The sequence below is a fragment of the Rhopalosiphum maidis genome, chromosome 4, assembly GCF_003676215.2.
Source record: "Rhopalosiphum maidis isolate BTI-1 chromosome 4, ASM367621v3, whole genome shotgun sequence".
NCBI lineage: Eukaryota > Metazoa > Arthropoda > Insecta > Hemiptera > Aphididae > Rhopalosiphum > Rhopalosiphum maidis.
Genome location: NC_040880.1, coordinates 35,465,800 through 35,478,720, shown reverse-complemented (window position 1 = coordinate 35,478,720; position 12,921 = coordinate 35,465,800). Strand labels below are relative to the sequence as shown.

The window sequence follows — 12,921 nt, the reverse complement described above, 5'->3', positions numbered from 1 at the left end:
CTCGAGATAATTAGTTGCCCGAACGGCGAGTTACAAATGTCTATAATATAATATATGTATAAACTGTTACTATAAGCTGCTGTTTGCTCGTAGTCGGTGGTGAGATAGATCAAACGCGTAAGACCACCAACGATTATTATTATAATATATATTTGAGTGAGTATACTAGCTAGTTTATAGTAATATTGCGAGAAATTCTAACACGTTCGAATGAACACCGGGCCGGGGAATCGTCTTGAACCGTTGACGTTTAATTCGGGTCTAATGCGTGGAGGCGCGATCGATGGATAAATGTGCCTACACTGGCGGTCTCTCGACGACGACGACGACTTCCAAGCGCGTAACGTACCGTAAAAGGCGATTATTTTATCATTCTAGTCATTTTACCGGTAGATTAACGAGTTTTTAACAATATTTTCAATTGCATTATTTAAAGTCAACAATACAAAAGAAACGTAACATTTGAAAAAACATTATGTTTTGTAATCTTTTAAATGGCAATGTGTATTTTTAATAACACATTTTGAAACGAAATATTTTTATGGAAATTGTTAAGTTTAAAAATAAAAATTAGAAGTATTAAAAATTACTTATACAGGAATATTTAAGGTATTGCAGAGTATTATAGTTACTGTAATAGTGGGCCAACATTTCGTGGCGTAGATCTGTGCCACTGTACTAGTAACATCTGTATTTAATTTAATTTATTGATAATTATAATTAAATAAACAAATTATTTGTTTCAACATTTAATTTTCATAAATCATCGAAATATCTGTACACTCTGTGTTATGGAATATGAAAACGTATGTTGTTATTGGAAACATTGTACAACGATAAAAAAAAAAAAAATGATTCCTATATTTTTCTAAAAGTGTTGTTTAGTTGTGACTTATGTAGTTTAAATAATGTAAAGAAAAATATTTTCTAAAACGAATACCATTTACCGAAAAAATGGCTGTATATAGTGATAAATAATCATTCCATTTACATCTAAGACAGTCAAACATGTAAGTCGTGTTTTTTATGTAAAGCGAACGCACATGACGTGCATACATAATGTGATACAAATGTGCACCTACTTACCTATACATTTTAGGACAAGCTTACAGAGTGTCCGTTAGTTTCGTTGATCGATGTGGTGTATAATATTATAATAAGAATATGATTTATGCGTACGAGCAGACGTAATAATAACGTCGATATTTATAGTATCACATCGTTATCCTGACGCGGTGTAAAATATTTTAACGCGAAAACTACGTAGATATACGATTTGTAGGGCTTGTCGTAAAACCCACACAATTTAAATTTTTCAAAATCGCACTTTTTACCGAATAATATTTTTTTATACAAGTGGGTGCAATAACCAGATTATTCCGTTGTATATATTTATAGCAAGTTAACTTATGGTTCTTTATTGTTTTATTGGTAGGTACAAAAATCACCAGATAAGTATAGACTTCTATGATTGTTGACTTTTGCCACAAATAATAGCCGCGTTCTAAAATAATAGGTAAATATAAGTAGTATGCACACATTTCTCAACTTGGTTTATGTCAAACATAGTGTTGTTTTATGTAAAATAATATAATATAATATGTTTCCATGAAAACAAAAAAATTATAAAATCGTGAGAAAAAACCAGTAAGTCAATATAAGGTGTCAAGTTCATTACATTTTGTGTAATGTGCATAAAACGCAGACGAACCAAATATGACTACTATACATTTCCAGTAGTTTTCATAGAATTCAACATTTCGTAATCTTTCCCCCTCCCCCCAAAAAAAAAATTCAACCATAAAAGTATTCCAGTTGTACCAGCTTGAAAAGTTTCAAAACGTGGACTTGTAAGCTCTTTAAAATAACAACAGCTATATGTGATTGGCTAAATGATAATACGTTCAATTTACTTATTTGTAACAGTATTGCATCACACACATATATAACCATTTTGGATTTCGATAAAACATACGTGACGAGGGAGCTATAATAAATAGTTTTACGGCGACACGTGTCGTTTGAATTCGCGGACGTTAATAAAATCATGAACCGTTTTATCCTCTCTTTTACGTAGATTGAAAATTCAACAAGGTTCGAGAGCGGTGAAAAAAACCAAACGAAAACACTGCGTAGGAAGTCGGCGAGCGTACACGTTTCGGTCAATATCACGACCACTGTATTATTATTGTTATTTCGGGAAACCGATAGCTCCGTCCGGAATAATTGTTTATAGAATTCAATGATTTATTATCGTAGCCCTCAGACGTCGAAAACAACAACGAAAAAACACGCGTCCCGACGGTATACGTCGTGCAACAGAGTACTTCGGCCGCGTATTTCGCTTTTTCCAATTTCCTATAAATCTGAAACAAATCGTCCGAGAGTGGTGTTTTATTTTTTTTTCATTAAACGGGTATTTTTTGTATATGTACTATTATTGTTGTGTGTGTACGGTCGACGAAAAGTACGATTTCGGAATAATATACATATTGGGCATGCATTAACGATTTGAACACCGATCTGCGCGTGTAAACGGGAACGACGGGGAAAAAAAATTGACGAGACGCAGCTTGCGTTGTTATACGGATAGGACAATATCCAAAAAGGTAAATTTTCAAAAAACCACTCCGGGGCCGCACGAGCTTTGCGTTTGATCCGCCGACGTGACAGCGTTCAGTTTTCAAACAAATCGCTTATAAGTTTATAAACAACATTGTTTTATTGTTATTCACTTTCGCAACACGACCCCTGTAATCAGTTTAAGATAAAATATATCTTATAACAATATGTTATCTTCGAAAAAAAAAAAAAAAATGATACCAGCGAGCTTTCGTGTTTCGTGTTTGACGGTGCAATTTATTATACGATCTGATCTGTCTTTGTCATATTACGAAGAGTGGTTGCTTTAAGTTTTCGTGGTTTTTATTTTACGAAAACGCGCGCGCAATACAATCATATTATTTGTTATCGTTTTACTAATATCAAATTAACAAATTCAATATCGTGTAATTGCGGGCAAGCGTATAGTATACGTTTCACTTTAGATACAATTTAATAATATCGTTTATATACAGGCAATTCGAGCGTGCGAATCGTCTAAGGGTATTTAATATTTGTTAAAACGCGGATGGCTCGTTTAAATAATACCTCTATGGACATTTTAGATAGCTTATGCGTGTGAGTGTCGTATAAAAATCTAAAAATACAGATCGTCTATTTTTTGGTATAGTTAAATCACATAGTATTAGCGCATTAAACGTTTGCGGTACATTATAGAGATTGTTTGTAATACGATATATGGTTATCATACATCAACAGATGTTATGCGATTTCAATCGAGTTTAATAAATATACACAATTTATAAATTATTGGAGTGGTTATATCATTACAGTATTAATATTGTTTATCGCGAGTGCTGATAGCGCGCTAACGTGCACTAATGTTGTTTATATTTATTTATGTAAAATCGAATTCTCACACAGTTCGCGACTTATCGTCAAGTTTTGTAAGTACTGTGGCTTTAAATCGAACTAAATACGTTTTCCCAAAAATTAGACGTCATTAGTTTCAACAGTTTGAGATCTGCGTTCGAATGATTAGCTGTTGAGTGTTCGAAAAGAGTTCCCTGTTTCGCATTTGGATCTCGAGGTCGTCTACCCGAAAACGTGACCTCTGAAGCGAGATTGCGTGTGTCTTACCCCTTTGCGGCGGCATAACCTTTGTCGCGGGTGTACACTACAGTTATAGGCACCATTGATCCAACTAGAACCCCACCGGTAACTTTTTATTGTAATTTTTTTTATACGAAACACATAATAATACGTACAAAAGAGTCATTATATTATATAATACTTACTATGCGTACGAAGAGCATTCGTTTTTTCTGTCTTTCATGTAACATATTATTATTGTTATTTTTATTTTACATTGTGTATGTTACATAAATATATTTTCGTCTGTAGTAGAAAATGTCTATATAATTGTTTTAATACTCAAGTTTATTATATTTAATAATATATATATATACATATATATTTTGTAGAGGAAGAGCGGGTTCTATTGAATGTTATAAATACGCGCGCGTCATATTATTATATGACAACACATGTAAATTAGATGCTAGGATTTGAGTTTTGGTTTAAAATTTAAAGTACATAAATACGATATTATCCGATATATTATATGGTTATATCGTATAATAATTATTTTAAAACACTATTACATTACGTAGTTGTAGCTTTGTAAGATATAAATATATATATATATATTTTACAAACATAACATATTGTGAATTACGTCTTTGAAGAGCAAAGCTGACTTAATAAATTATTACTGTATGATAGGTAGATGGAAAGTATAATAATATTATGTAGGAACCGGAGTCCAGTATAATATCTAATAATGATATAATGATCTTATGTCGGTGGAAAATAAGAGATCATGATATATTATTCATATTTAATTACTTTTCAGTGGGCGAACATAGTTTTATAAAAGATAAATGTGTACTCTATCAGTGTTCGTGGAAATAACCAAAATGATACATTTTCTAGAACAAATAATGAAAAATGTGTAACATTTACGCATGTTAAATATATTATACAAAACAAAGTCTTTCTTTTGACATAATAAATCAAAATATAATAACACACAGTTATTATGCTTATAGATTGTCATGTTTTAAAAGAGGAAGTCATACACCTATTTGTTATGCTTACACCTGTCAAATCGTGGCAAATTTACATTCTATAAGATTAATACTATGAATCTTGCAAGTTCATAATACAGTTAATTGACGTATGCGTTTTATAATTTATTATTTATTTTTTTGTCATGAGGCTTAAAGTGTCTGAACTTTAGTTCTGTGTCTTTTGTCATGGAAAATGTTTATATTTAAACTGAATAATATTACGCAGTGATATGATATTATGATGGTTTTAGACATATTTTATAACTCATAATAAATATTAATCGTGGATCTAATTAATTACTCAAGCGATAACTCAGGGATTCTGAAATGAATTTCACTACTTAATCAGTTTTTTTTTCACAGTAAAATTGTATTTATTTCGACATAAATAGTACATCATCTTAATCTTTTGAAATCGATAGATGTAGTGAATACGTTATAATATTAATGAACATATTTTGTTAATTTTAAATTACAGGTGTAAATATTATTTTTACAAATCTTAATCACCAACAAGGTAAGAACAGTCTTTTACACAATGCTTCCTAGTTCTAAACAGATACAAAGGATATAATACATAAACCATCCTCTTGACGGTTTCATGACATTTTACTTAAACAATGAAATTATGATAGCCTGCAGATAAACCGAGTTAATTAATTATAAGTATAGGGGTTTCAACGTCAATTATTTAAAGAAATATTTATATTTGTTTAATACTAGTGGCACTGTCCCTTTAACTCACACGGACTTTTTGTTCTTTGTTTTTCTAGATATTTATCCATTTAAAGTATAATTATGAATTATTTTAAATCAAAAATATATATTTTGAAAACTATTTGGGAATATTCGTAATTTTTAAATAAGTGCTTCGATCTCATTTAAAACTACTAACCCAAAACATATTTAAACGATACAACACGCCATTTCAAGAATAATAATCTGTGTTGTATCTTTCACATAAGAAAAATTAAAAAAGTATAATATACAATATTTACTGAATGTTTTTCATGTAAGTTATCATTATTTTACGTAATTACATATAATTTATCAGGTCGATAGAATACTCTTAAAAAAATACAAAAGCTGATTCGTACATAGTCAACATGAATTTTTTGATTTAGAACGAGAAAAAAAGTCATTTAGGTTTAATTTTTTTATAATTTTTTTATTTTCTTACCGTGAGATCAATTACTGTATTAGTATCCTTACTTTATTCTGTATAGTAGAATAACTTATCTTTATAGTGATACGGGGTTTTACACAATTACATTTTGATCCATTTTTAACAGACAGAAATATGTAAATAAAGTTTATTTATTCTCATTTTGAAAAAAAAAATAGTTTATAAATATAATTGAAAAAGTTTTAAACTAAACAAATAAATTTTGAACAATAGAATCATGTATTATTATTATGATATTATATAGCATAAGAAATTGTGTTTGTTTCAGTCGAATAACCAAATGATAGGAAACTTGGAAGCTAGTTAATAACCAAGAATAAAAAGTAATTATACATTTATGTATACTTAGATAGTGTTTTGTATAATTTTGTTCATAAAAATATCGAGTTGCATATATAAAAAAAAATATTTTCTTATAACATAAATATATGATATCATATAATATATTGAAATACAACAACAACAGCCTTTTATTCCAAATATTTGTTTTGTACAAACTATAATATATTTTAAATAAAATAGCGACCACTACTTTATTTATTGACCCGATTAGAAATATAACTATTCTTAAAATGGAATAATTTATCTGAGCTATGATGTAAATAAATATATCGCAGACCTCTTTATAAGACAAGTATAGATGTTGTGTATTCATTAATTTGATTTTGATTTTTTCTAAATTTAATTTTTAATTTTTAATGTTCTATACGATTTTGTCCATGTGTTTTTTCGCCTTTAAAATATTAGGTAAGGAATTAAGGTACAGTTACTTCTACTTTTCTCATATAAATTAAGCATTTTAGTATTTATTATTTAAATCTCCTTTTTCTCCGGGTTATAATCATTGTCCACAAAAAAATAGTTCTAAACTATGTGTCTTTAATTTTAAGCAAATTATGCTTTGCGATCTGACAAATTTAATTAAAAATTATTACATAATATTTTTAATTAAAAACTCTTGATACCAAATTACATAACTGCATGTACTGATGTTTTTGATGTTGCATATTAGACTTGAGTCGTACCTCGACTGTGGTATTTAACAGTCAAATTGACTTTTGTCGGCGTGGTTTCAGAAGGTACTTCGGTACCTATGTATAATATCGTCGCAAACGCAAATGCAGATATCCACTTTTGAAAATTATACCATAATATATAACGTAGATACATAATATAATATAAATATAAGTGCATGCCATGGGGAAACCGCAAAAACGTCACGCGATCGGTGTCGATCAGATAAATACGAAATTACCCACAAGTCTGAAATAATTATCGTGGTGGAGATTTAGACACAGGCAAGACGGTGCTGGGTAGAAATTGGACGAAGGGTTTTTGGCAGGAGTTCCGGAAGTCAATAATGTGATTTCAAAAATTACGCAATGTTCGTATTTAGCACGGTGCACACGATTTTAACATGGATTCGCATTATTGGACATTTTGCAATAGATTGATATTATTATTATTTTTTTAAACAGTAATTATGTATAAAAAAAAAATTTTAGACGTGTTAGGCATCAAAATGTTTGCATCAACGATTTCGTCATTGAAAAACATAATTTTTTTTTTAATTTATGTATTTTTTTAAGCTTCCTGTTATTGAAGAATGTTTTAAGTTTTCACTATAATTAAGACATTTATTGGTTTTAACCTTTTTTAGTTTTTCATCGAATAAAGGGTGTTTAAATAGATTTTAAACGATGATTGACAAACGGAGTTCTTAAAAGCTTTTTAAATCTTGACCTCAATTCGTATCCTTTCTGTAAATTACTTTTTAGAAGAGAGACATTTGCGAATCATCTTACTGCAAATAAAAAATTATTTTTAAAACTTTTAGTTTTATTTTTCATAAACAATAATTTAGTATTACTTATTACTGGTGTGTAATATATTTTTACTTTTAACTAATTGATCAGATTTAATCTAGAATTGTATTGATAAATTTGTATTATTTTTTAAAATACTGATATAAATATTATAAAATATGCAATAAATGTTTATCGATAGATAACAATATAAGAAAAATTCAATAATTGTTCAGTGAGTATTGAACATAATATAATGGTATACATTTGTACATTTTTAGCTTACTGAATAAACCGAAACGTCGCATATTATTACTACTGTAAATGAATAAATAAAACTTCTAATATACTTATTAGATTTTCGATAAATGATCGGAGAATTTTTTTCAATGTTTTGTATTGGTAAAAGTTTTTTTAATTTGATGCATAGAAGTTTCTTAATTTATTAAAATATAAAGGAAAAATGCATTATCAACGATGTAAATGCTCTTGAAATATAATTTATAATATATGAACGTTGATTCAACTTGCATTTTACAATTGTTTTGCGTAGGACGTTACTAATATTTTACAGTTCAAAATAAAAAGGTATCGTCGAATTTTTTGCTAAAAAAAACCAAAGAACTATTAAATATATGTATAGTGTATATTATAAATTACCAGTGGTTTCGGGTTGTTATTCTCAATTCGCACAAGGCATATAACAAACAGCTATACAGGCCGTCAGTCACAGTATTGGATCGTTAATGTTATTTATAAGTACGAGTAATAAAAACTTAAACCATTTGAGTTGCAATCGAAACGTTACGATTTGACGGTGAACATAAAAAAAGGTGTTAGTGATGTACGTAGTAATGTTTCAACCGTGATTTGCTCGTTGGAATGGAAAACACTATAATATGTGTACCACTGCTAATATTGTACACGAGGACATATGTAAAACACGAGAAATTAGAAAGAGCATTTTCTCATCTATTAAGTCGTCACTTACACTTTTAATAACAGAGTCAGGTTTTGTTAGATTTTTAAAAGAGAAGATAATTTAAGTGTAATTTATTTATATTCAAATATATACATATTATTTATATATACATATACGTAGTTTTTTTTGACAATAAATTACTTGGTATGGATTTACGTTTCCGAAAATAAAAATAAAAATATAATATATATATTCGGATCACGTCCTGTCCCAGGTCTGTATAATAAACAGAAACATTAAATACGAAAAATATCCAGCTGTACGTGTGCAATGATTTTTCAAAAACTTTACTGGCTGTTAATTTGTTTGAAATGCAAGGGGAAACCATTTCCAAGAATTAGGTAGGTACATTATATAATACATTTTATACGTTTATATATAAATATTATCTTATAATTTTTATCATAAATATTATTTTATTTTTAATTTTAATGTAAAATAAAGAAATAACGTTTTTTAATATATTTTTAATTAGAATTTAGAATACATATTTTTTTTTTTTTATGAAAAATGTCTTTGAACTGTGTATTATTGCGAAGAAAATTAATTGAAAACAAATCTAATTTGCCTGTATAGTTAATACAATTTAAAATGTTTCCAAAATTAATATTTTTCAGATCCTATTTCTACTTATGATATTATTGTATCATCCATGCTATTGTAAACACGAAAACGGAAAATTAATTTTTACCATCAAGAGGCCTGATTATATTATTCTTAAGAGATAAAATGTATTGCTACATATATAAATGAAAAACTTAATTAAGTAAAAATAAGTAAAATGTTCTACAGAAAATGTATAAGTAAATGGAAAGAAAATTATTGATGGAGTATGAAAAATTAGAAGATTAGGTTAGGTTAGACTTTAATCTTAAATAGGAAAATCGGATGGAATATAAATATAAAATATCGAAATGTATTTCTAAAGCCTTTCAGATAATCTTAAAGTTCAATAATAAACTATTATTACAAACGAACGTTTGCGATTTAAACATAAAAAAATTAATTAATGTTTCTTTTATTATTGTACATTGTATTAATGGTTCACGATTCAAAAGTGAAACCTATTTCATCGAAAATTATAAATACTTTTAAAGTAGAACTAAAATCCCAAGAATTCAAAAATATGGTTTTTAAGTAAACTTAAAAATTACAAAAATTAGTTTTTGATCGACTTTATTATTGAAGAAAAAATGGAAGCATGTTGCCGAATTACTTTGCTAGTAAATAAAAATGATAATAGTCAAATATATATACTTACACCTATGATTAAGCTGTGTAAATAATATAAATAAAATGGTTTATATTTCTGTTGGAATCACACCATTTTTAAATTTGGAAAACAATATAAACTGTGAAGATGATTTTGTATAAATTCAATATGTATTTTTTTATGGAGGTTTTGATTCAAAAAACAAAAAAACTAAAATAACAATGTTTCTTCCTTACAAATGTCTGGTTTTATAATGTTACGAAACGTTGAGTTTCTATTTCAGAAAGGTTTTTATTAGTTTTGTACAGTCAATATGAACAGTAAATTCTTATTGACAGAACTCTGTGCATTGGCACTTGGAAGGAGTTTATTATAGTGTTGCACCAGTAATTTGATGAAGTTACTGGAAAGGGGGCAAAAACTTGATTTATTTTTTCTGTTGTATACCCCCCTCCCCTTCCCCCATTTATACACCGCCTTACCGGGTGTATAATGGGTTCTAGCACGCATGTCTACGTAAACGATTATAAAATGTATACTATAATACGCGAGTGTAATATTGCAATTAAGCTGAAAAAAACAATGAAAATCAATATAAATGCATAGCTTATATATGTACGTACTGTGTCCGCATTTGTCGATGTGGTTGGTGGCCTCAAATTCGGGTTGACACAGACACTTTTTGTTGCTCCGGTCAATTCTACATATTGACCCGTTGAAATGACAATCGTCGTTGGATTCGCATTTGTCACCAAATTTTCTCTCTGTGACTGAAATAACATGTAAAACAGATCGCCGTTATTATTAAATACTTAACGGTGTAGTGTTAGTGCGCAGCTGTGCATTAATGTCATTTCTAGTTAAACTATTTGACCGACGTAAGAAATCCGTTCGACCGATACGATTTGCATACAATTATTACAACCGTATGTACATTATATTGTTATGTATTGATAACCACGACAATTCAATGAGACGTAAGACTGTTATTGTGATGTTTTGTTATCAAAACAATAAAATACTTTATGACAATAGTTTATATTTCGATTGTTATTTCGTATATAAATCGCGATAAAAACGTAAAAGGTAATCACATTCGTAGGTATATTTGTGTTTTGTACGTTCAGGAAAAGACAAAAAAAATGGTATCACGCTATATTGTAATTATATAAAATACTTAACGTAAATCAACAATATTATGTACGTTGAAAATAGATAGTAATAATACTTATAAGTTATAATGATAAAAATCGGATGAGTTCATGAATTATAGCTATACGATAAGTATGATTGTGTATACTTATAAGCTTTATTTTAGTTACTATATGTACACTAGTAGTATATACGCGTTTGATTTTCGATGTGTTGAATACATTTTATCACATTTTAATTTTTGTTAATATGTAGTTAATACTTTTTGAGTTATTAATGGGCATTTGGAATTTGTATTTATTTTTAGGTTTTTTTCTTTATTTATAACGCAGGGAAAATTTTTTTGAAAGTTTTATCGAAGGTTCCTTAATAAGCTCTTTATTTACCATTATTTTTATAAGTATTTAAATTTAAAATTTCGACGACATTTATTAAATTTTAAAAATGTAAAACTATCTAGCATTTGAAGTATCTAAAATTTAAAAATTTAATAATTTAATAAAAGGTTCAGTATTAGTTATTTATTCTATATTAAAAAAAAATATCCACTAGATACTCAAATTAAATTTTTTAAAAGTTTGAAATTTAACTCGTACATTACGGTGATTTTTTTTTTTGGCACTACCTTTATAGCAGAGCGGTATTTCAAACGGATGGTTGCTTATTTTTTATTTTATTGAAGTTTTGTATGAACAAAAATATATGATGTGTCTATAAAAATAGTTATACTATTTATACATTATAATGACAATGTAGTAAATATAAATCACTTAAGTTATATCTAATAAAATATTGTATAACTGTTCGTATTATTCTCAATATATTAAGTCGACCATCATGTTCTCCATTATATATTTTTTTTTGCGTGTCATCCTTGTGCAGGTTTTGGCACTGTGAGAATATTCTATGACACCGAGTCCTACTCTGTATAAATACGTAGTCTGATTGTTATTGATTAAATATAATGCAATCCACTTGTTTGTTTCTTAAAATAGCTTTTGATAAAACTTCGATAAATGTATTTCACATTACGATACACGATAAAATACTTAAAAAAAAAAAAAAATACATTATCGTGTGTTTTCCAATAACTACTTTGGTCTTTAAATATAATACATAACACAGAATTATATTTAGTATTATATTAAAATGTATAAAGCCTTCAAAATTGTTTATAGGTAATTATTATCAGAGCAAATTACGTCTTACTGAGTTAAGGAAATCAGATTAACTGTAAAAGCCCACTTACATAATCCATGATAGGTTTATTTCACGAACACTGAGATGTCAAAAAGTCAAGAGATTTACTCTAGCCGAAGAATTAAATTTAAGCTATATAGTATTGTTTTTTGTTCAAATTGAGTGCTTTACTTAGAAAAATGTACAAATTATTTTAAAAGGATAAATAATATGATTTTACTATTCCAGTAACGTGAAAAAATGTTTTCATTATTACAACGCAGAATGGTATATTTAATCATTTTTACGGGTTTAAGCTTATGCTTTATGTTTTGTATTTAAATCAACGTAATTTTAGCTTAAACATGGAATTGTTAGTTTTAACATTTTAAATAAATTTATAATAAAAAAATATCAAATATAGACATCGTTATATTTTGAAAATAATCTATTTTAACAAAATTCAAACTTTTAAAGTACTTATACTTAAGTAGGTTACAAACCGATAAAACTACTCGTAAATATATATATATATATATATATTACTAATAATATTTAATATTTTTGATTATGGTAAGAATTACACGGATAAGCTATCAACTTTGAAATCAGAAATATTAATAAACATTGTATGCGGTGATAATAAATAATTATTATACAGATAAATTCTTGAATAGTTGACAATGTTGTTCTGCGCAGTACTGTAACAC

General features: G+C 27.8%; 1 protein-coding gene across 3 annotated transcripts in view; it reads right to left on the bottom strand.

Moving 5' to 3' along the window:
* The window catches only part of LOC113559965, a 69,760-nt gene that overhangs the window by 8,985 nt on the left and 47,854 nt on the right, over positions 1-12,921 (bottom strand). For all 3 annotated transcript variants that reach the window (XM_026965762.1, XM_026965772.1, XM_026965767.1), the window contains one exon: positions 10,504-10,650. In XM_026965762.1, the coding sequence (XP_026821563.1) occupies positions 10,504-10,650 (147 nt within the window). The remainder of the gene's footprint in view (positions 1-10,503; positions 10,651-12,921) is intronic.